The sequence below is a fragment of the Hippocampus bargibanti genome, linkage group LG15 (assembly GCF_051943395.1).
Source record: "Hippocampus bargibanti isolate YZ-2025 linkage group LG15, ASM5194339v1, whole genome shotgun sequence".
NCBI lineage: Eukaryota > Metazoa > Chordata > Actinopteri > Syngnathiformes > Syngnathidae > Hippocampus > Hippocampus bargibanti.
This window is the reverse complement of record NC_142748.1, coordinates 1,846,525-1,872,500: the sequence shown is the minus strand read 5'-3', so window position 1 is coordinate 1,872,500 and position 25,976 is coordinate 1,846,525. Positions and strand designations below refer to the sequence as shown.

General features: G+C 42.3%; 1 protein-coding gene across 1 annotated transcript in view; it reads left to right on the top strand.

The window, feature by feature from the left end:
• The window catches only part of abcc3 (ATP-binding cassette, sub-family C (CFTR/MRP), member 3), an 86,312-nt gene that overhangs the window by 17,061 nt on the left and 43,275 nt on the right, over nucleotides 1-25,976 (top strand). Inside the window, exons 4-12 of the mRNA XM_089015844.1 lie at nucleotides 4,849-4,986; nucleotides 7,642-7,767; nucleotides 9,878-9,939; nucleotides 10,391-10,522; nucleotides 18,459-18,704; nucleotides 21,532-21,709; nucleotides 21,795-21,956; nucleotides 23,633-23,725; nucleotides 24,101-24,304. Of these exons, the coding sequence (XP_088871970.1) occupies nucleotides 4,849-4,986; nucleotides 7,642-7,767; nucleotides 9,878-9,939; nucleotides 10,391-10,522; nucleotides 18,459-18,704; nucleotides 21,532-21,709; nucleotides 21,795-21,956; nucleotides 23,633-23,725; nucleotides 24,101-24,304 (1,341 nt within the window). The remainder of the gene's footprint in view (nucleotides 1-4,848; nucleotides 4,987-7,641; nucleotides 7,768-9,877; nucleotides 9,940-10,390; nucleotides 10,523-18,458; nucleotides 18,705-21,531; nucleotides 21,710-21,794; nucleotides 21,957-23,632; nucleotides 23,726-24,100; nucleotides 24,305-25,976) is intronic.

Here is a 25,976-nt window from a genome sequence, read left to right as displayed (position 1 = left end):
CTCCAACGCCTCTCATATGAGTTGTCCCTCTAATGTACTCATTCCTAATCCAACCTGGTCACTCCCAAAGAAAACCTCAACATCTTCAGGTCTGCTACCTCCAGCTCTACTTCTTGTATTTTCTTCAGTGGCACTGTCTCCAGTCCAAACATCATGGCTGGTCTGACCACTGTTTTATACACTTTTCCTTTCATCCTAGCGCAAACCCTTCTATCGCACATCACACCTGACATTTTTCTCCAGCCTGCCTGGACACGCTTCTTCACCTCTTTTCCACACTCTCCATTGCTCTGGACAGTTGTCATAGATATGACAGACAGACACCGTGGACAGAGACTCAGAACCAGAAAGATTGTCCCCACTGCCGGCAGGAGACGCAGTCATCAGATGACATACGTCTGAATTCTGCGCCCCTCTGCCAAGCTATTTATTGAGAGTATGTGTAAATTACACTGATATATTAGTAAACATAGTTTTCTTGATTATAATGCCACGCCTCTGGGCGTTCTGAGCACCAACAACTGCAAGCAGTAAAACATAAGACATTTTAATTGGTTGTCTTTTCCAAGAACTGATAAGTTTGTAATCTGGCGCTTGTGCAGGATGTTTAAGCCGTAAATAACTTTGGTGAAAAAGGAGTATCTAAAGCCCTAAATTCTGTGCAAGGCCGGACCTTCTAGAATCTAGATGGAGACGACAGTTCACCTTGCCGTGTCTGTTTCACTCAGATTTACTGTGGCCATCTGCGCTTTTGACTGTAGGCCCATTGTTTAGTTGGTCAGCAAAGCACGGCACTTTTAAACATGATAAATTATTATTCTCCATCAACAGTTGACCCCAAGTACTTAAAATCCTCCACCTTCTTTATCTCTTCTCCCTGTAGCATCACTCTTGCACTTGGATCCCTCTCATTCACACACATATATTCCGTCTTGCTGCGACTGATCTTCATTCCTCTCCTTTCCAGGGCATATCTCCACATCTCTAGTTTCTCCGCCACCTGTTCCCTGTTCTCGCTACAGATCACAATGTCATCTGCAAACATCATGGTCCAAGGAGATTCTTGTCTAACATCGTCTGTCAGCTCGTCCATCACCATAGCAAACAAGAAGGGGCTCAGAGCTGACCCCTGGAGTCCCACCTCCACCTTGAATTCCTCAGTCATACCGACAGCGCACCTCACAACTGTCTTACGGTCATGATACATGTCTTGCACCGCTCTAACATACTTTTCCGTCACTCCAGACTTCCTCATGCAATGCCACAGCTCTTCTCTGGGCACCCTGTCATACGCTTTCTCCAGATCTACGAAGACACAATGCAATTCCTTCTGACCTTCTCTGTACTCTCTATCAGCATTCTTAAAGTAAACACTGCATCTGTCGTACTCTTTTTTGGCAGAGTTTCATTGTATGGCTCATCAACTTTATTCCTCTGTAGTTAGTACAACTCTGCACATCTCCTTTGTTCTTAAAAATGGGCACGAGTACACTTTGTCTCCATTCTTCAGGCATCTGTTCACCATCTAAGATCTTGTTGAATAACCCAGTCAGGAACACCACCGCCACCTCTCCAAGACACTTCCATACCTCGATTGGTAAATCATCAGGCCAAGTGCCTTTCCCCCCTTCATCCTCTTCAGCGCCCTCCTCACTTCATCCTTGCTAATGCTTGCTACGTCTTGGTCCACAACAGTCACGTCTTCTACTCTTTGTTCCTTCTCATTTTCCTCATTCATCAATTCTTCAAAGTACTCTTTCCGTCTTGCCACCACACTACTGGTACCTGTTAATACATTGCCATCTCTATCCTTAATCACCCGAACCTGCTGCAGGTCCATGCCGTCTTTGTCTCTCTGTCTCGCCAGCCTGTAAAGATCAGTCTCACCTTCCTTGCTTTCTAGCCGAGCATACAAGTCATCATAGGCCTCTTGTTTGGGCTTTGCCACCTTTACTTTAACCGTGCGCTGCATCTCCTTGTACTGCTGTCTACTCTCGTCCGTCCTCTCAGTGTCCCACGTCTTCTTTGCTAACCTATTTCTCTGTATACACTCCTGCATACCTCCCCATTCCACCACCAAGTCTCCTTATCTACCTTTCTTCCATTTGATACACCAAGTACTTTCCGACCTGTGTCTCTGATTATGTTTGCTGTAGTTTGCCAGTCGTCTGGAAGGACCTCTTGCCCACCCAGTGCTTGTCTTACCTCCTTCCTAAATGTCACACTCTTCCTTTTTCAACTTCCACCATTTAGTCCTCACTTCAGCCTTTGGTTTCTTCATCTTCCTCACTGCCAGCGTCATCCTACACACCACCAACCTATGCTGTCTGGCTACACTCTCACCAACCACTACTTTGCAGTCACTGATTTCCTTTAGATGGCGCCGTTGACACAAAATGTAGTCTACCTGTGTACTTCTGCCTCCACTCTTGTAGGTCACCCTATGTTCCTCTCTCTTCTGAAAGAAAGTATTCACAATAGCCATTTCCATTCTCTTAGCAAAGTCAACCACCATCTGTCCTTCAGCGTTCCTCATCTGGAGTCCAAACCTGCCCATCACCTCCTCATCATCTTTGTTTCCTGCGCCAACATGTCCATTGAAGTCTCCACCAATTACAACCCTCTCACTTCTCGGGATGTTCTGTATGACTTCATCAAAGTCCAACCAAAATTCCTCCTTCTCCGCCGGCTCACATCCTACTTGTGGGGCATACCCACAAACAACATTGAACATCACACCTTCAATTTCTAGCTTCAGACTCATCATTCTATCTGATACTCTTTTTACTTCTAAGACATTCCTAACGAACTCCTCTTTTAAGATAACCCCAACTCCATTTCTCTTTCTGTCTTCACCATGATAGAACAACTTAAACCCTGACCCTGAGCTTCTAGCCTTGCTCCCTTTCCACCTGGTCTCCTGGACACACAGTATGTCTACCTTCCTTCTTTGCATCATGTCAACCAGCTCTCGACCTTTACCTGTCATTGTTCCTACATTCAAAGTTCCTACTCTTAGTTCTATACTCCTTGCATTCCATTTCTCTCTTTTCCTCTGGGCACACGTCCCTCCTCTCCTTCTTCGACCAACAGTAGTCCATTTTCCACTGGCACCCTGAAGGTCAACAGTACCAATGGCGGCCGTTGTTCACCCGGGCCTCGACCGATCCGGTATGGGATTCATAGGTTTGATTCGCATATTTGTTTTGGCAACATTTTTTACGTCGGATGCCCTTCCTGACACAACCCTCTGTATTTATCCGGGCTTGGGACCGGCACAATAAGACACTGGCTTGTGCCCCCTTGTGGCTACATTCATGTTTAGCTTAGTACATATTATGTTATTGCATGTTTAGTTTAGTCTACATGGATGTATGAAGTTTATTAGTTGAATAGTTTAGAAAGCAGGATGTATCAAGTTTCAGTCTAAATGTTCTCTCAACAAAGTTGTCCGTAGCTGATTGGACAACAGATCGCTGCTGTGCCTTTTCAAAACTAGGTTGAGCGGGAGGGCTCTCTTTCTGTGTGCTTTTGTTCTTCTTGTGTTTGTGTATTCTTGGCTCCCCGCTCCGACGAGAGATGTGCTCTTTTTGTTTCACTAGAATAAAGTAGTTTTTTTGTTCACCATCTATCGTCCTCAATGATATTTTTATCACAGAACTTCGTTGAACACCGAACCATATGAGAAACAAGAATTAGAAGCGAACAATAACGGTTAACTCTTTCACTGCTAGATGATGTGCAAAAACGTGTCCACTCCAGTGAGAGGGTTCTTGTCATTTTCATTCAAATTGCAGGACCTACAGAATATTGAGTTTTAGGACTACATATGCAATATTCAATGCAGCGGAAGAAATCTTAGACCCTCTTTTTATATCAGAAAAAAATAGTTAATTCCTAAGTTTATGGGTCTGGAGTGTTCAAAGCTTGAAATGGGAGCTTCTGTACAACAGGCAAATGCTGCCCCCTCGTGTCATCTTTTTATTTTCCAAATAAATTGAATGAGTTAATGAACAAATTACTTCGGGTATAACCCGACGAAATGTTGAGTGACATGATAGTTGGAACCAATAATAATCAAATAAAGTTATTAAACAAATAGTTATTTCAATCAAAAATAAAACATGCTCTTTGCATGTAATTTAGAAAGAACTTGTCATTTTGTACTCACTTTTTTGGCTATACAATAATTTATTGCTTTGATACAATTGTTTAATTTTCTGTAATTGGTTCCTTGATGTCTTTCTATTGAAAGCATTGTCCTTTCGTATGCAGTCATGCCAAGTCACGGTTCCCTTAACTAACCCTTCGGTGGAAAACCATGACCAAGATAGCTGAAATTCTTCACTATTAGTCTGTTATTTTTTTGTCTTCTGTAAACTGTCATGGTTTCTTCTCATACCTATGCCAATGTTTCAGATTTAATATGATATTAATCAGCGATTTTGAGTAAAACCGCACCCACACCCCAAAAAATTCTGATCTTCAGCCAGTTTACCTGAAATGAACTTGGTAAAAGCTGTCACAGTAGGTCATAATAATTTATTTAAAAAAATAACAGCATGAGCAGCACATTTAACCTGGTCCTTCAGCGTGTTAAATGACAGCAACATGAGGTACTCAAACTGTGGTTTACCTCACATGCCATTCAAAAGTTCTTTCTCAGATAAACTCAAGTCAGCCCCTGCACACACACACACACACACACACACACACACACACACACCCACACACACACACACACACACACACACACACACACACACACACACACACACACACACACACACACACACATTATGCCTTTCTGCTCCCACAAAGTTATATTCTCCCGGCTTTGTCTGTCAGCTCCTGGCCACATTTTTGATCCAGTTTGAGAGGTTACGTGGGGTTCAATCCTCAGGAGTTCTCTTCATCTTCTGGTTCCTGTCTGTGCTGTGCGCCATTGTGCCTTTCCGCTCCAAGATCCTCCAGGCATCCAGTAAGGTGAGAGTTATGCCTTTGACCTCAGTCGCAGCTCTTATCTCAGTACTTTACACTCCCTCCCCCCATATACATTCTTGTCACAAAAGTCCATGTCTCATCATTTCAACCTGTCATTTATGGATCACACCAACAAATTCATATACACCGGGTTCCATTCCGACCAAACAGTCGTAAGTCAAATGGTCGTAAGCGAAAATCCATTCTAAATGTTGAATAGAGACTTAGTGCTAAATGACTTGCAAACGACCTGATTCGGACGCCACGAGGGTGGATGGACGGTTGTCTGGATCGCCGGTGTTCTACTGGTTTCCCTTTCCCTGTCATGGTTTGCGGGTGGTGATGGCGGGTGCGGATCCCAAAAAGCAGGCACGAGGGAGCGGGAGGTTGTTTGACAAATTGTATTAAAATAAAGTCAGCAGGAACAAAATGTAAAACATCAAAATCATCTGAATGGAAAAAATACAAAGTAGCAAAAGAAGACCAAAAGTAAAAGTCCGCCAAGGTTAAACAAACACATACACAATGCATACAGCAAACAAGCAGCAAACAAACAATGAACCGGCACCGGATGGTCGTGCCAGGTGTCCTTTTAAGTGTCAATGATTAAACGACCAGCACCTGCGAGGCTGCAGGCAGGGCTGACGTCGCTACCCGCTGGTCGCCAATCTGATCGGGACGACCAGCACCTGTGCAGGTGTAGGCGGGGCCGACAGCGCCCCCCCGTTGGTCGCCAACCAGATCATGACATTCCCCCGGCCTGACGCGCGGTCCGACCCCGTGGCCATCTGCGGCATCGACGCGCCCAACCCGCCACCTCGCCCCAAAGCAGAACGAACTGTCTCAAAGAGGCGGCGGCGACGCCATACTCGTCGCGAACGGTCCCGCGCGCCCGATGCCGACGCCCATCCGCCTCCGCTTTAGTCCTGGCCGCACCGCTGCCATAATCGATGGACCCCCCCGCCCCCTCCGGTGCCATCACACGGTCAATTGTTGTGCGAGAGTGAGATGCTGGCTGGCTGGCCAAAATTATCTACAGGTAACATTCGACTTACGACCGGCGCAACTTACGACCACGACCGCCCGACCCCTCAACGGGTTACTCATAACTATAGAAATACTACGAATCATGGATTTAATGTAACAACTTACATTTTAGTGCCCTTAAAACAATAACCAGTTTCACACAGGCCATTGAAGATTGATCCGCTGGCTAACTCTCCTATACGTAAGATATTCAAGTAGGTTGGGGGGCTTTGGACAGGGTCAATGAAATTCCTCAGAATCCAACATTGTATCACAAGAATAACCATAACTAAACTTTTTTTCACCTTGGCTAGGAGCTTAGTGAATGTTTGACACGGGTCAGACCAGGCCACGGTTAAGCGGAGGAGGAAGAGGGAATACTAGGCTTGTTGTTTTGAGAGTACTTATTGCACCTCTCGTGCTGCACAGAAACACCAACAGTGCTGCAATTTACTGCATATAATACCCTGGGTAGGCAAAAAGGCCCAATAATCATACGTGAGTGTGTACTCTATGTTGAAAGAACACCATTGAACACTGTGTACTCATAACGACTGTGGGTTTAATACAAGGCTCTCTTTTGACCATATATGTGAATGGGAGAGAGGGTGGGCGAGAGCGAGCGCGAGGGCGAGAGCAAGGCCGAGGGTGAGGTTGCATGCTCTCCCCAGGCCCATGTGGATTTTTTCCTGGTCCTTTGTTTCCTCCCACATTCCAAAATCATGCATGTCAGGCTAATTGAACGGTCCAATTTGTCCCTACGTGTGAGCGTCAGAGCAGATGGTTGTTTATCTCTGTGTGCCCTGCGATTGGCTGGCAACAAATTCAGAATGTCCCCCACCGAGTACTTAAAGATGGCTGGGATAGGCTCCAGCACCCTCCGCGACCCGAATAAGGATAAATCTGTCTGTAAAATGGATGGATGGATGAATAAGCTTGCATTCAACAAATTGTAGTTTTTTTAAGGAGATGAAAGTAATTCATGTGCCAACCTGTTTTTTGCACCATTATGAATGCCATTAATTGACACCTTTCAGGGGATAAAACACGAGTTAAGTTGTAACCAAGAGTCATTAAATACAGTAAAGTCTCGTTATATCGATATTCAAGGGAGTCCGAAAAAATATCGATATAACCGGGACTATCGATATATCCGACCCTGTTTGCATGTAATTTTCTCCGTGCGTGCATAGAAATAGTATCGATATAACCGGGACTATCGATATATCCGATATCGATATAACGAGACTTTACTGTATTTGGAGTCTCATGAACGTCTGTGTAAGCTCTCAGTCGTACAGGAGTGGTCCATCGATGAGAAGGTTTCTTCAGCCGTCATCTGTACAATTTTGAAGGTTTCGGACGTTTCGCCTCCTGTCCAAGAGGCTTCGTCAGCGAACTAAAGTCTGAAACCTTCAAAATTGTACAGATGACGGCTGAAGAAACCTTCTCATCGAGAGTCTCATGAACGTTTGTTTGAGCTCATGTGATTGACTGAAAGGGCAGCATTGTTAGCGGTGAATAAAAGATTTTGGAAACCGCTCTACCCAAACCACCTTCACGAAGGCATTTCCTAACCTGACTCATCCCTATATCTGTCATTGTGCTTCTATCCTTTGATTAAAATTTCAGATTGAAGTCTCCGACAAGCTGCGCTTCACCACTTTCTACTTGTACTTTGGCTTGGTGTTCTTGGAGTTAATCCTGTGTTGCTTCAATGAGAAACCACCACTCTTTTCCAGCGTTGACACAGACCCCGTGAGTCATCCGGTGTCGTCAGCTTTGAAATCTACCTGTACCCTGCATGTTACAACATGATTGTCTTCTTGGCATAAACCTCGGATGGTAGGATTTTTTTTTGCTGCGTGTAACAAATATTTTACACAAAACTGAGCAATCAGACTGTAGCATATAGCCAAAATATTAAAGCTGCAGCGTCAGGAGAGTTGTGCCTGTTATTGGATGGCCATGCCAGAACCCAGACTTTAACATGATTGAGCATCTCTGGAGGGATCTAAAAATGGCTCTGCAACAACATGTCCACTCCAACATTATGAGTTGAGAGGGGATGTTCAATGGAATGGGCGAAACTGAGCTGTCGCTGCTCACCCGCAAAAAAAAATATCATGTGACTGTAAAGTGTCCTTGAGAGTTTTGAAAGGCGCTAAGAAATGAAATCTATTATTATTAAAAAGTTTTATAGGATTATATTCTGAAAAGCTGTAATTGCTTCCAAATTGATCAAAAGAAGCAAATAATTATGCATGTGAGATTTATATATTTATCGTAACTTAACCATTTCATGCACTCAAGGACCTGAGGGTTTTTACCAGTTGTCCACTGTAGCAAGCACTGTCCCTGAAAGGGTTGATAAACATTAAAAGACACATTTGCGTAAAGGATTTTGACATCAAAATCTTTTTTTTCCACTTTTGAAAATTCAAATTCCAACAAGTTATTCTGAAGTGGAACATTTTCGCAACCAGAGCCATGTATACAGTACAAGGCAATAAATCGGGTAAATTATGTGATTTCCCAAAGTCAATCAGTAAAGAAATTACTGATGGTGTTGAGAATCCAAAACATCACCGTGGTTAGGCTATAAGCTGAGTTTGAATGAAAGGCAGGGTAAAAAAAAAACATGGATGAGAGTACATTGATACCTCCGCTGACGAACGCTTCAGCTCACGAACTTTTCGCCTCACGGACATTAAATTCGTAAGCATATAGTCTCGGCTGACGAAGTAGTTTTCGTCGGACGAATCAAATCACATGGCGCCACGGTGAATGGCGGTCTAGTTTTCGGAGGATGAACACCAAACCACACGGTCGGACAGCGCCACGGTGGCTGGCGGACTAGTTTTCATCACCCCATTTCTTTCTGAGTACGGACGTGGTTTGTTATTGAGTGGAGTACTTTTGCTATTATGGGACTGAAAAAGACCCCACCACAGGCTAGTGTTAAGACGAAAAGAAGGCAAAAGAAAATTACGCTCGAGCAGAAGAAGGAGTTCATCTGTGTTGTCTAAGCAATGGTCTCAGGCAATAGAAGAGATTGAAAAATTTCTGTTGATTTGGATTAACGAAAGGGGACAGTGTGAGTGAGGGTATTATCACCGAGAAAGCACAGCAACTTCACTCTGATGTACTTCACTCAGATATCATCAAGACCAACGACCATAACAAAGGTAAATAAAACAACTTTATTATACAGTACAGTTTATTTTTTTAATTACAATACAATCGCACATTTATTATACATGTACATAAAATAAGGTATATTTTGTGTAGTTTTAAGGTTTATTTCGGATATACAGTAAAGTCTCGTTATATCGATATTCAAGGGAGTCCGAAAAAATATCGATATAACAGGGCCTATCGATATATCCGACCCTGTTTGCATGTAATTTTCTCCGTGCGTGCATAGAAATAGTATCGATATAACCGGGACTATCGATATATCCGATATCGATATAACGAGACTTTACTGTAATTATGTTTTATGAGGACCTGGTAATGGATTATTCTCATTTCAATGGTGTCTTATGGGACATAAATGTTTCGGAAGACAAACGTTTCGCCTTGCACACAGTTTCTGGGAACCAATAAAGTTTGTGAGCTGAGGTATCACTGTACAAGCATTGATTTAACCCTTTCAAGGACAGCGGTGACAACAGTGGATAGCAGATCATGTTATCAGGTTACAGAGTGCATGAAAGGGTTAAATGCTCAAAGCAAGTCTTTCACATTAATAATTTATGTGCTCTTTGTTCAAAACAAACAAACAAACAAACAGAAACACATACAAATTAAAAAGAAAACAGTGTGACTTACTATACTCCCTTGTTTTTGTTTTTTTTCGGCCCAGAATGTCTGCCCTGAGTCCACAGCTGGTTTTCTATCAACCATGACGTTTTGGTGGTTCACAAGGTTGGTGTCTACTGCGTAATCCTAAATGTCAATAAACACCCAGTTTTGCATTACATGACAATGGGGGGAGGTGGAGTTGGTGTGGGGGAAAAAGAGGGCGAGAGAGAGAGGCTAAGAGAGAGAGTTTATTTTAGTTATTGGTGTTCGTTGAGATTTCACTTCTTCAAGTACTGCAGCGTCTTTGTTTTCAGTCTCCCTTTGTATTGGACATTATGTCAATCCAATTTCCAATGAAATCTGAGCCTAGGGTTTAGAAATGGTGATTAGCGATTTCCAGGAAACTCGATTTAAGCATTAGGAGAAGAAGTTCCTAACAAAATAAGTGCAATTGAGGGGTGGGGCATCCGCTGTACAGATATTGGTGTTTTCAGCAAAGAAAGAAAAAGTGACATTTTGGTCGACAGAAGTTACTGAATTTTGCTCACCCAAAATTATGTTCTTCTTTTCATAGTATGGCTGTGAAGGGATACAAACTGCCTCTAGAAGCCAAAGACCTCTGGTCTCTTAACCAGCGTGACAGCTCCAAGACGCTTGTGCCAAAACTCCTCAGAGAGTGGGAGAAGGAGCTAGCCAAAGCCAAGAGGTACTAATCAAATTTACCAAATGTTTGGAGGTACAGTGATACCTCAGTTTACTAGCCCCTTGGCTTACGAACTTTTTGGTTTACGAACATTAATTTTATGTCAATTTTACCTTGGCATACGAACTATTTTTCGAGATACACACGGAGCGCCACAATGCGTGATGTGTCGTTCGCGAACGAGCCCGGTCTCCTAACAAGAAAATGGCAGCCGACTATTTTTTGTCCTCTATTCCCCGCCCCCAGTCTTCGGTTAAAGCCACATGATTGGTCAAGAACGCAACAGTGATGGGACGAGAGGTTAAATATTAATGAGACAGGCAGACGACAGTCAGAAAATGGATAGAAAACAGTGAAATTTGGACTTTTCAACTTTGATCAAAAGCAGAGTGTAGACTGCAAGGTTAAAATATCCCATTAATCAGGCTCCACAAATAACCCGCGCAAGCCATCGGTACACTTGATGCAAAACGCTATCAACACAGCTAAACAGAACACAATTGATGAGGAACAAGGTAAAATTATCGGAGAGAAAGCACCTACAAGGGATCATTGCTCAAGATGGTGAAAGAATAAGGCTACGTTCCTCATCAAGTGTAAACAGAACACAATTGATGAGGAACAAGGTAAAATTATCGCAGAGAAAGCACCTACAAGGGATCATTCCTCAAGATGGTGAAAGAAGAAGGCGACGTTCCTCATCAAGTGTTTAATGCTGATGAAAGCGGCCACTCCATTCCATCAAGCCATCAACGACCATCACAAAGGTAAATAAAATGACTTTATTATACAGTACAGTTTATTTCTTTAATTATAAGACTATAGCACATTTATTATCCATAAAATAAGGTATATTTTGTGTACTTTTAAGGCAATGGTGTCAAACATACGGCCCACGGGCCGGAACCGGACCCCAGGGAGGGTCGATCAGGCCTGCAGAATAATTTGAAAGTGGAAAAAAATGCATAAAAGACATGGAATTAATATTTTTAATTCGCTGCAATTCATGGATTATCCGCTAAGAGGCGCACTCGTTCCATCAGAGTAGACGACACGCCGCATCACTGAGACAGACTGAAAACAGCAGACGGCATCAATGCGCCATCTGCTGCTTGTTACAACGTTGTTAATACTTTGGTCTCTACCACTCCACTACACCCTCATTAGCCAAAATGTCGTTATCCAAACGGCGAAAAGTAGATAAGGAGTGGAGAATTTTCAAAGAAAAATGGACCACGTCCTATTTATTTATAGAGATGCACGGAAAACCTTTGTGCTTGGTGTGTTTGCAACAAGTTTCGTTATTGAAGGAATAAAATATTCGACACCGCTACGAGACTCATCACAGCGAAAAATATGACGGGTTGCAAGGACAACTGAGAAGAGAAAAGATTAACGAATTGCTGGCGGGTCTGAGGAAACGGCAGTCAACTTTCATCCGGAGCCGACAAGTCAGTGAAGCAGCAGTAAAAGCCAGCTACCTAATTGCTAGCGAAATAGCATTAGCATCGAAGCCGTATTCCGACGGTGACTTTGTTAAACGATGCATAATGAAGGCGGCTGAACTTGTAAGTCCCGAGAAGCGACAAGCTTTTGCCAATATTAGCCTGACGAGCAATACTATAGCAGAGAGGATTTCGGAACTATCGGCAGATTTAGACAGTCAATTGAAACAGAGTGTCAAGTCATTTCTTGCACTTTCCGTGGCAATTGACGAGAGCACTGACATCACAGACGTGGCCCAACTGGCCATATTTATTTGAGGAGTTGATGAGACATTGACTGTTACTGAAGAGTTTCTTGAGTTGGTGCCAATGATGGACGCCACAACAGCCAAGGACATTTTCGGCTCTGTCGTTGCTGCATTGGACAGAGTTGGAGTGGACCGGTCCCGCGTTGTCAGCCTGGCTACAGATGGCGCGCCATCCCTGGTGGGAAAGAAAGCAGGTGTCGCGACAAAGTTCAAAGACAAAGTACAAGCCCTAAATGGAGGAGATCGTTTCTGGACATTTCACTGTATTTTGCACCAGGAGGCGTTGTGTTGCAAGTCGCTGAAAATGGACCGCGTCACGGAGGTGGTTGTTAGCACTGTAAATTTAATCCGTTCCAGAGGTCTGAACCATCGTCAGTTTGACTAACTTCTCAGCGACAGCAACATTACCCACAGCCTGCCATACCACACTGAAGTGATATGGTGAAGTCGAGGCGCTGTGCTGAGGCATTTCTTTGATCTACGAGAGGAAATCGGACAGTTCATGGAGAAAAAAGGAAAACCGGTGTTGGAATCACAATCTACAAATATAAATACAAGTCCATACTAGACTAACACCTTTAAAATGCTGCCTTAGATACTGTTTGCATTGAATACAGCTCTGTGAAGATGAATCCTTACTGTGGTGATTTAAAAAAATATGCACTTTAATGTTAGTCATCAGCTTCAAAACAAAAATAAACGTAACTGGAAAAACTCATAGTCTCAGGCAAAAATTATATTTTTTCTTGCGTTTTTCTGCCATCAGTGGATAAAAATTTCTTGGCTCTCAATCCGTTTTCATCCTTGAACCTTCAATCAATCCACCGTTTGATGGCGATTTCGCGATCGCTTGTCACGACATCCTACCTGACCGAATCACAGACGAGGCCTCGTGTTGGCTCAGACCATATGTACCCTCCATCGACCCATGGAACGAAGGCTCCAACTCAGCGGCCGAATTTCTTACACTATGTTCCCGGTGGACGAACGCCCCACCGGTTATTCACCACTACCCGGACATCGCCATCGACCCGTGGAAGGACGGCTCAACTTCGCCACCATCAACTTCGGCCTACTAAAGATCCGCTCGCTTACCAGGAAGAGGTGTCTAATTCAGGACATCCTCTAAGACCGTAAGCTTGACTTACTTTGTTGAAACAAAACATGCCAAACTCCTGGCCCCTCAATGACTCTACTCCACCAGGATTTGTTTACATTCCCAAACCCAGCCGTTTCGACCGTGGAGGGGTCCGAGCGATTTTCTACCGGGACAAATGGAAAGTCCTTCCAGTCTCTCCCATCGATATTTGCTCGTTTGAATGCCTTGCCTGCCAAATTTCGGGACCCACTCCGACGATCGTCGCCACAATTTCCCGTCCCGCTAAACCACACTCTGACTTTTTAAATTAATTGTCTACTATCTTTTGTGCATCCTCTTCTCTCACACCAGCTTACTTCATGTCCTCTTTGACAACATCCATAAACCTCCTCTTTGGTCTTCCCCTCGGTCTCCTGCCTGGCAGTTCAAGGCTCGGCATCCTTCTCTCGATATAGTCACTCTCTATCCTCTGGACTTGGCCAAACCATCTCAGTCTCACCTCTGACTTTCTCTCCAAAGCCTCTAATACGAGTTGTCCCTCTGATATACTCATTCCTGATCCTATTCAACCTCGTCACCCTCAAAGAAAACCTCAACATCTCTGCTACCTCCAGCTCTGCTTCCTGTCTTTTCTTCCGTGGCACTGTCTCCAGTCCAAACATCATGGCTGGTCTCACCACCGTTTTATACATCTTTCCTTTCATCCTCGCTGATACCTTTTATCACACATCACACCTGAAATTTTTCTCCAGCCGTTCCAGCCTGCCTGGACATGCTTCATCACCTCTTTTCCACGCTCTCCATTGCTCTGGACAGTTGGCCTCAAGTACTTAAAATCCTCTACCTTCTTCATCTCTTCTCCCTGTAGCATAACTCTTGTACTTTCTCTTGTACTCTCTCATTCACACACATATATTCCATCTTGCTGCGACTAATCTTCATTCCTCTCCTTTCACGGGCAAACCTCCACCTCTCAAGTTTGTCCCCCAGCTGTTCCCTGCTCTCGCTACAGATCACAATGTCATCTGCAAACAGGATCTAGGAGATTCTTGTCTAACATCGTCTGTCAGCCTGTCCATCACCAGGGCGAATAAGAAGGGGTTCAGATCTGACCCCTGGTGGAGTCCCACCTCCACCTTAAATTCCTCCGTCACACCGACAGCACACCTCACCTCGTCTTACAGTCATGATACATGTCTTGCACCGCTCTGACATACTTTTCTGTCACTCCTGACTTCTTCATGCACCACAACTTTCTCTGGGCACCCTGTCATACGCTTTCTCCAGATCTACAAAGACACAATGCAATTCTTCTCTGTACTTCTCTATCAGCATTCTGAAAGCAAATACTGCATATGCCGTACTCTTTTTTTTGGCATGAAGCCATACAGCTGCTCACAAATGTTCACTTCTGCTCTTAGTCTAGCTTCAACTGCTCTTTCCCATAGTTTCATTGTATGGCTCATCAACTTTATTCTGCTGTAGTTACTACAACTCTGCACATCTCCCTTGTTCTTAAAAATCGGCACCAGTACACTTCGCCAGCATTCTTCAGGCATCTGCTCACTATCTAAGATCTTGTTGAGTCACCCAGTCAGGAACATCAGTGCCACCTCTCCTAGACACTTCCTTCGGGATGCTCCTTATACTACGGTGCGCCCAGTACACCGGAAAATACCGTAAGTCAAGTTAAGCGATGGGCGATGGCACTTTGTTGTCTGGTTTAGTACATCAGTCTCACAGTTAGAATCTGGCTCTGTCCTTCCTGTGTGTTCTCCCGATTCCTGTGTGGGTTTTCTCTGCGTGCAGCGGTTTACTTCCACATTCCAAAAACATGTATGGCTGGTTAATGGAACACTAAATTGTCCCTAGCGCGAATGATTGTTCCTCTTTATGTACCTTTACGACAACCAGTTCAGGGTGTACCTCGCATACTCCACAAAGACAACTGTGATAGGCTCTCGCATGCCCGTGACCCTTGTGAGGATACGGAGATTGGAAAATGGATGGATGGAAGTTAACCAATGCTAATTTGGAGATTCTGAATGGTTCATGGTCTTACTGGAACCAGTCACAAAAATGCTAAAGCAACTGTGACTCATTTCCTTCCACTCTGCATTTCTTTGATTCCGGGTCATTTCAGAACAATTGGTGCTGGCCTTTCCCACAGCAATTTTTCCATCCAATTCCCAGGCACTCTGGGTGAGTTAACTCAAACAAAACATGGCATTTTTTTTGTGGCTGTTGGCTTTTCCCAAATTATTGTGATGTGATAGTCTGCCCTTTATCTAACTTGTTAAACAAAGAGATTCGACCCCATCATCACACTCTCGGCACACACATTCTTGGAATTTGTAAGATCCGTCCGTCCATCCATCCATCCCTCCACCCCTCTATTTATTTATCTGTTTATCTTTTTATCTGTTTAGTTATCTGTGACAAACTCCAATTGTAAATATTGTAGAGTGTTGATTATGTTTTTGTGTTGTGCTGTTAAGCCACCGAATAGTTGTTCTAAAGAAAATGCATATTGTTACATGGATGACTGGCTCTTTTTTGTTGCAGGAAATGACTCTCAATTGTCCAATGCAAATGTTCCCTCTAAAAGCTAATCAAAATTAGATTTGTGACGATGTTGCAGATAAAAAGACAAAAAAAGCTATTTTGCCAGTACTATTCTATTTTTTTAATGGAACTGTTCAATAAAAGCCTGCACATCAACTGCTGAATGGCCTGCTTCTGCTTGTCCCTTTGAAGGCAAATCTAATTCTCTGTGTTGATGACCTCATTATGCTCAGCAACAAGCTCCTTGATGTCATCTGCATTCACTTCGAGTCCCGTAGGTGCTGGCAGAGATTTTATTTCAACAAAAGGCGCGGGTCCGATGATTCCCTAACGCGGAATAAAACGCGACAAAAGAACGCGAGCGGGGCGAATAAAATGGCACACTCGCGATCGGAAACCAGAAAGCAACTAACTTACGCGATCACGTCTAACAATCACCTTGTGCAAAGCAAACTGTTGGATTTGCCAGTACAAGACACAGCGATGCACTTTCGTATTAATGTCACTGGTGATCTGACAGTGACTCGGTGAAATGAAATGAAATTGAAGTGTCGCGAGCGGCGGCCCCGCCCCAGCTGTCAACTCGCACGTGACAATTTAGCGTGACTATTGACACACTGTTCCAGTGTGTGCGAAAACACTAGCTCTGATTGGCTTACCATGACACATGACTCTACCCTTTAGCCAATCACAATCACTTCTATCGCATCTTGACAGGGGGTGCGTTCAAGTGTAGCAACACAGAAACGTTGGCAAGTGTTTGTCCCTGCTCATTCAGTTAGACAATCCTTTCCAAACAGCCTAGCGTCATAAGAAGTCGTGCGCTATTCTCGAACCTGAATGCACCCCAAGTCTTGGATGACAAGCAGAGTAGACGTGTACGGCTGGTAGTTTCTTCAATTTATTCATAGTAACGCACCACATTTGAACTGAGGCTGAACACGAGCCTGTGGTGTTTATTTTCCGGTCCCATAATAGTAAACTTATCTGCAAAAACCTCCTCGGAGGCGATGGACGTGTGAATTCAGAGAGAGGGTGTGTGGAAAGTAGCGCCGGCTGGAGCGCTGTTCGGTCATGTGCTTCCGCCGAAGATTACTCCGCTAGATCCGAAGGTCGTGTGCTTTTGTGTTCCAGCCGTGGTGGATGTATAATAGTGCTTATTATAAGGTTTAATTTTCATAAATTTGACGTTCGTAAGATGAAAACTTTGTAATATAAGGTGTTCGTAAGTTGAGGTCTCACTGTATTCTCACACTCCGGTTGCTTCATTTCTTTGGCCTGCAATTCTGATGCGGGTTTCACTGCTTTAGAGATGAGTTGCGGTCATCAAACCTGTTGGGTGGGTAGTTGGATTTCATCACACTTGTCCTGAAGTAATCATAGAGATATCATGAAGCTCCTAAATGGATGCCGACTCCACTACTTAGTTACATATATCAATATGCTATTTTTTATTAAACATTTTTGCACTGTTACAGTATACACCTTAGTCTTCTGACATTTTTACTATGCTTAGAATATCTTGTTTTTTATCTGTTCACCCCCCTCCCTCTCATCCCCTTTCAAATTGCTGCTGTGGACTGCAAATTTCCCCATTGTGGGACGAATAAAGGTTTTCTGATTCTGATTTTTTTGTCAGATTGTATCACTGTATCTGTGTTGAGTTGTGGACTGCAGTTTAGCATAGATATCAGTATATTATTTTCCTGCTGGTCATGTTTTCCGAACATTCTCATTAAGGTCTGATATGTTTTTAATGCACTGTCAAGGCTGTCGAAGGAGACCTGCAGTCATTTAGGGCACATTTGTGGCCTCAACTAGCTTGAGACAAAAGCTCTCCTGCTTTATACCACAACTGAAGACCATTTTGTTAATTGTCCCTAGCGCGACATGCCGAATTAATGCAATAAAAGGGGTAGCCCACTGGTGTCAAAGTCAACACGCGGGGGCCAAATCTGGCCCATCACATCATTATATTTGGCCCGCGAAAGCAAATCAAGCATGTCAAGTGCCATGATGCTTAATGAAGTCTGAACCAAAATTTCAAATTGTCGTATGTAAACCAGAATAACTCACTATTCTTGACTTCAGATTTCAAAACTAGTTACAGTAAAGTCTCGTTATATCGATATTCAAGGGAGTCCGAAAAAATATCGATATAACCGGGACTATCGATATATCCGACCCTGTTTGCATGTAATTTTCTCCGTGCGTGCATAGAAATAGTATCGATATAACCGGGACTATCGATATATCCGATATCGATATAACGAGACTTTACTGTATTTATTAATTTGTTGTGAAACATACCAAATTCATAATGCCCCACTAGAGGAAACCGCAACCACAATGTGTCCCGCGACAAAAAACTCGTTTGGCACCACTGGGTTAGCATAACCCTATGCTTGCTTTAACACTCATACCAAACGTGGCAAAATGCAGATCAAACATGTGTCAAGTACCGAAATGACCCCCTTACTATTACCACCTGTTTTTTCCAATGCACAATGTTCTCTTTCCAGTCCACTGAATCCATCCAATGAAGTTGTCTACTCAAAGCCTCCACCACACACCAACAACGACATAGCAGGGGAAAATGGAACTACCCCAGAAGAGGCTGAAGTGCTGCTGTCCACTCGCAAAGTTGTACCCCGCCAGCCATCGTTTTTACGTTCGCTCATCAAAGCCTTTGGACCTTACTTCCTGATTGGTTCAGCTTACAAGCTTCTTCAGGATATCATTACGTTTGTTAACCCTCAGCTGCTCAGGTGAGTACAATTGACCTTTGAGTCATACCTTTCTAATTTTGCATTTCAAGAGTAATCTGTTTGCAGGTTTTTCTTTCTATTTGTTATTTTTGCGCTCAAGCCAAAGCCACAAAGTATTACCTCGGTAGGGGGCAGGTGTTAATCAATTTTTCCATGGTTTGGCCTCGAAGCTCCTTGATGGACATGAGAACCTTGTATTCTGCAAATACTCGTGTGCTGTCTAATTACAAGCAGGATCTCAATTTCCCAACATGCTTTTTAAAATTGCAAAATGTATGACTCACATTTTGTGGGTTAACCTGATTTAAAATTAAAGACAGCGTTTTCCACTCGTCCCCCCAGATTTTAACCAAAACATCAATACATTTTTCCTTTCACAGAATTCAAAGGGTTAAAAGAAAGACAAATGACAAGAAAATACTGGTTAAATACAGTAAAGTCTCGTTATATCGATATTCAAGGGAGCCCGAAAAAATATCGATATAACCGGGACTATCGATATATCCGACCCTGTTTGCATGTAATTTTCTCCGTGCGTGCATAGAAATAGTATCGATATAACCGGGACTATCGATATATCCGATATCGATATAACGAGACTTTACTGTATGTTGAATGATTCTGTCAGGGTCAAAAGCAAAGCGGAGAACATTCAATAATCCAGAAATGCTGACATGGAAAAAATCTAATGACAAAAAAATTGCGAAACCGTCCAAGTCCAAAACAGAAAATACTGGTTACCAGGACCCACGAAAAAATGAGGAATCACCAAAACGCAGAACACGGAGTAAACAAACTAAAATGATGAGTCACAGGAAAAAAAAATGCAACTAAGGGAGCAAGAATGACTAATGAGATTGAGAAAAACAGCACTCGAGCACAAACTCAAACAATATCAATAATCCGACAAGCAACAGCCATTTCATCAGCCCTTCAATATGGTGCTAATGATTATTTGCAGCAGGTATGCACACTGAAGGGAAAGCCATCTTTGCAATTTTTTTGCTGATGATACTAGTGCAGCGTGTTCGACCGGAAACAAATTCCTTGTGTGTTCTACATACTTGGCAATAAAGATGATTCTGATTCTGATTTTGCCATTTGCTCCGACAAGAATAGGACCACGACAGATCCAATGCCCATTTGTTAATTACGAACTTAATTGGTTCCCATACAGAGTGTGTAAGGCGAAAAGTGTATATTTCAAACATTAATTTCCCATTGGAAACCATTAAAATAAGAATAATCCGTTCGCAGGTCCCCATAAAACATAATTTTCTACTTTATAATTTTCTAAGCCTTAAAACTATACAAAATATACCTTATTTTATGTATAATAAATGTGCTATGGTATCGTAATTAAAGAAATAAACTGTACTATATAATAAAGTTGTTTTATTTACCTTTGTGATGGTCATTTGATGGCTTGATTGTCACGGTTTTCAAGGTGGTGATGGCGGGTGCGGATCCCAAAAAGCAGGCAGGAGGGAGCAGGAGGTTGTTTGACAAATTGTATTAAAATAAAGGTCAGCAGGAACAAAATGTAAAACATCAAAATGATCTGAACAGAAAAAAAATTCTCAAAAGAAAACCAAGCGTAAAAGTCCGCCAAGGTTAAACACATGCACAGCATACAATGCATGCGATTGCAGACAAAGCATACAACAAACAATGAACCGACACCGGATGGTCGTGCCGGGAGTCCTTTTAAGTGTCGCTGATTAAAATGACCAGCACCTGCGAGGCTGCAGGCAGGGCTGACGTCGCCACCCGTTGGTCGCCAACCAGATTGTGACATTGATGGAATGGAATGGCCATCTTGAGGAATGATTCCTTGTAAGTTTTGGCAGCTTTATCGTCAGAACTGGCTATATCACCATGACGAATGACACTATGAATCCCTGTACGACGCTTGAAGTTGTCGAACCATCTGTGGCTAGCCTTGAAATAATCAATGGATGACGAACTTCCAGGTTGCCTCTTCACGATATCCGAGTGAAGTTGCCGTGCTTTTGCTGCGATAATTTCACGTAGTTCCTTATTAGCTGGGTTGATAGCTTTTTGCATCAAGCGTACAGATGGTTCATGCGAGTTATTTGTGGAGCCTGATTGATGGGATATTTTAACCTTGCAGTCTACACTTTGCCTTTGAACTACAGTAAAGTCTCGTTATATCGATATTCAAGGGAGTCCGAAAAAATATCGATATAACCGGGACTATCGATATATCCGACCCTGTTTGCATGTAATTTTCTCCGTGCGTGCATAGAAATAGTATCGATATAACCGGGACTATCAATATATCCGATATCGTTATAACGAGACTTTACTGTATCAATCAAGTTTTCCAAATTTCACTGTTTTCTATCCATTTTCTCACTCTCTCCCTATCTATTTTTATTTGCAGCTGTGTGTTTCTGTAACCCCCCCCCCTACCCCACTGCTGCATTCTTGACCAATCACGTGCAGCTTTATGGAAGACTGGGGGCGGGGAATAGAGGACAAAAAATAGCCAGCAGCCATTTCTTGTTAGAACGGGCTCATTCGCGAACGACACATCAGTCATTGTGTTGCTCCGTGCAGAAAGTTTGATTGATTGACTGAAAACTAACTCCAAGGAGTACAGTGATACCTCGGCTTACGAACTCCTTGGCTCACGAACCTCTCGGCTTATGAACGTTAAATTCACGAGATTTTAATCTTGGCATACAAACTATTTTTCGGGATACACACACTGCTCTTTTTTTTACACAAAATTCAACACGATGCTTGACATGAGTAAAAATCAGTCTTCAGGAAAACCTCAATTTTTCCCCCTTTGTTACAGGATGTTGATATCCTTCACTAAGCAAAAAGGTGTCCCTGACTGGTGGGGTTACTTGCTGGCCTTCCTCATGTTCTTCACAGCTTTTTTGCAAACGCTTATCCTCCACCAACACTTTCAGTATTGTTTTGTCACTGGCATGCATGTACGCACATCTCTCATCGGGATGATCTATCGGAAGGTAAAAACTCGCACATCTTTTATGTCTTTGATTTGTGCCAGAATTTTGTGACTTTTTTTTTTATTTGTTTCTCTGTGATCTGCAGTCGCTGGTAATAACAAACGCTGCCAAACGCTCATCTACAGTGGGGGAGGTGGTGAACTTGATGTCCGTCGATGCTCAGAGGTTCATGGATCTCACCACCTTCCTGAACATGCTGTGGTCTGCTCCTCTTCAGATTATGCTTGCACTATACTTTCTCTGGCAGGTACTTTCAAGTATTGTTTTGTTTCTAGTAAAATCCACCAATCCATCCATAATAAATCATATATTGCTTTGATTAATTTACAGTAAAGTCTCGTTATATCGATATTCAAGGGAGTCCGAAAAAATATCGATATAACCGGGACTATCGATATATCCGACCCTGTTTGCATGTAATTTTCCCCGTGCGTGCATAGAAATAGTATCGATATAACGAGACTTTACTGTAATTTAAAGTGAAGCCAGATTTTATTTACTGTTTTGCATAAAAAAGTACAGTAAAGTCTCGTTATATCGATATTCAAGGGAGTCCGAAAAAATATCGATATAACCGGGACTATCGATATATCCGACCCTGTTTGCATGTAATTTTCTCCGTGCGTGCATAGAAATAGTATCGATATAACCGGGAGTATCGATATATCCGATATCGATATAACGAGACTTTACTGTATTTTAATTTATTTTAAAATTGAGATGTTTTATTTTATTTTTTTTTTTTCCAGACCAATAGCTGGTCCTGTTGACTACTCACCGATACTAACTAATAGAGACCAAAAGTGCTTCTTAAACATAACTGTTCGGTTGAAACTTCTTGTTCGTCTTTCCTGGTTCGGTATTGTCGGAAGTTCACTTGATAAAAATATCAGCAACGACGATAGATGGTGAACAAAAAACTACTTTATTCTAATGGGACAGAAAAAGCACTTCTCGTCTCGGTGGGATGAAGACATGAGCACACGAACAAAGATAGAACAAAGAGACAAAAAGAGAGCGAGCTCCCGCTCTGACAAGTTTTTAAACATACACAGTGGCCATCTGTTGTCCAATCAGTTGCGGACAAGTCGATCTTCCCGTCCAATTGGTTACGAACAACTCAGTTGGGAGGGTCTTAGATTGGAGTTGGAGCTGTTGCTTCTTTGCAACGACTATTGAACTAATAAAACTGATAATTTTATTTAAGTAAATTAGACTGAAATTAAACGTGCACAATTCATAATATATGCTAAGCTAAACATGAAAAAACATATGTTTTCTAATCTAAACATGAAATAACGTAATATGTTTACTAATGTGCATAAACACTCTATCAATAACAGTTCTATTAAAACGTTGACAGATGATTTTAAAGCAATACAGTAAAGTCTCCTTATATCGATATCGGATATATCGATAGTCCCGGTTATATCGATACTATTTCTATGCACGCACGGAGAAAATTACATGCAAACAGGGTCGGATATATCGATAATCCCGGTTATATCGATATTTTTTCGGACTCCCTTGAATATCGATATAACGAGACTTTACTGTATTTTGGTTTATTTCTGACAAATTGCTCAACATTCTTTTTAAAATAAAACACAAACAAGTCATTTTGAATTGAGGATTTATTTATACATGAACAAAATCGAAACGGCTCACTATAGTCGCATGCATTCTTGCCCTTATCCTTGGTGTCTTTGGGCGAAATGGTGTATCACTCTGAACTGGTCACCATGCAATGGCAGTTGTTTAAACAATACAAAAAAATATACTCAAACATCAATAGTAAAATCTGAGAAAGTGAAAAGAATATGCATTAAGGCACCATGTATATGACTAGAAATACAATATCACTTATTTTGTGTTGATGGTTACGTTCATTGTGTTATTGACTCTAAATGACTTTACTTCCAGAATCTGGGCCCCTCAGTTCTGGCTGGAGTCGCTGTGATGATCCTGCTAATTCCTTTCAATGCTCTTATAGCCGTGAAGAATCGTTCCTACCAGGTAGTAACAAGTTATTTAAGACTTTTTTTTATCATATACAGTAAAGTCTCGTTATATCGATATCGGATATATCGATAGTCCCGGTTATATCGATACTATTTCTATGCACGCACGGAGAAAATTACATGCAAACAGGGTCGGATATATCGATAGTCCCGGTTATATCGATATTTTTTCGGACTCCCTTGAATATCGATATAACGAGACTTTACTGTATTAATTATGCTGTTGAATTTGTTAGCACATCCTTAGACTGACATTGAATTATCACCATGCATTTATCATCCACAATAAACTATGATCAATTACCATCTAATTGTGTTCTGGTCATGTTTTTGCATGCTTATTTAGCATTCTTTTTTTTTTTGCTCCCAGGTGGAGCAGATGCAGCACAAAGATAGCCGTATTAAACTCATGAATGAGATCCTTAATGGCATCAAAGTATTGAAGCTGTACGCTTGGGAGAACTCCTTCAAGGAAAAGGTGTTGGCTATCCGGCAGAAGGAGCTCAATGTGCTTAAGAAGGCGGCCTATTTGGGAGCATTGTCAACCATGGCATGGACCAGTGCACCTTTTTTGGTATAGTATTTCTCTATAATTGCCATAGAACTTAATAAGGATTGCTTCATCGGCAGACTTGTTTAATCGATGAAAAGGTTTCTTCAGCCGTCATCTGTACTTTTTGAAAGTGTCGGACGTTTCGCTTCTTATCCAAGATGCTTCTTCAGCGTACTAAAGTCTTACTGGTAGTATCGGCCCTATATATATATCCCTAATATCCAGACATGGCGGCGCCGGACACTGCTATGATAGGTCCCTACTCTCAGGTTGGGGGGAGCAGAGGACCACTCCGTGCGGCCCCAACGATTGTTCCTACATTCCTGACTAACGACTGGTCCGATTGCCCCACTCCCTCCGGTATCACCTCATCAGCATTACTAATGTTGCCTAACCTATGTTGCCTAAGCAGGCTACTGTACGAACGATCCAAATTGAAGCTCACCCCACCATATCGGTTTAATGAAGGATTTCGCGCGCGTGTGTGTGTGTGTGTGTGTGTGTGTGTGTGCGTGTGTGTGTGTGTGTGTGTGTGTGTGTGTTGTGTGTGTGTGTGTGGATGGCGTGTGTGGCTTCCGCGGCTCACCCACAGAGAAAAACTAATCCTGTGACTGTAAAGTGACCTTGAGAGCTTTAAAAAGGCGCTTATAAATGAAATGTATTATTATTATTATTATTATTATTATTATTATTATTATTATTGCCCTCTATTAGCTATCTAGCTTGCTTTCTATCTATTTGAGTTACTTCCGGGTTGAGTGAACGCTGGCTGTGTCTGTAAAGTGACCTTGAGTTTTGAAAGATGCTTATAAATGAAATGTATTATTATTATTATTATAACAGTAAAGTCTCGTTATATCGATATCGGATATATCGATAGTCCCGGTTATATCGATACTATTTCTAGGCACGCACGGAGAAAATTACATGCAAACAGGGTCGGATATATCGATAGTCCCGGTTATATCGATATTTTTCGGACTCCCATGAATATCAATATAACGAGACTTTACTGTATTATTATTATGAAATACTTCAATTTGAAAAAGTACAATCGTGTGTTTCATAGAAGTCTGGCTGCTATCTACATCCAGAAACCGTCTGTTTGAGTAGATCTTTCAAACAGAGGGACATCAAAACAGACCTTGCATTCATTTAACTAAGCAAACAGGCACGTTATCGAACAACCCCACTCTTGTTGCCATCTCGCAATGTTTTAAATAAGTTAATATTGACACAAGGCAGCTCAGGAGAGAACTATGTATGTTGTTGGCGTCACACTTGTTCTGAGTTCAAATGTTTCCTCTTCCCTCCTCTTATTGACCAGAAACATGCATGTTTGGTACACTAAACATTTTCCATAAAGAGAGTGTAAATATTTGTTTTATTTATTTAATATGTCCACTATTGAATGTGGACCAGTTTTGGCTATCTCGAGCCATGGACCGACTCAAGACAAGCAAGCTAGAAAATTGTGGTACCTCGGTTCTCGACCATAATTCGTTCCAGGGCCCTGTTCGAAAAGCGATTTTTTTTTTTTTTTTTTTTTTTTTTTGAACACCGAAACCATCTCTTTGCTCCTGTCACTTGCGAGTTGACAGCGGGGAGCGGGGCTGCCTCTCCCGGCCGTTCTCCACCTGCTGTCAATTCTCTAATCAGGGACACGGAGCATTTATACGGTTCGCGATCACCT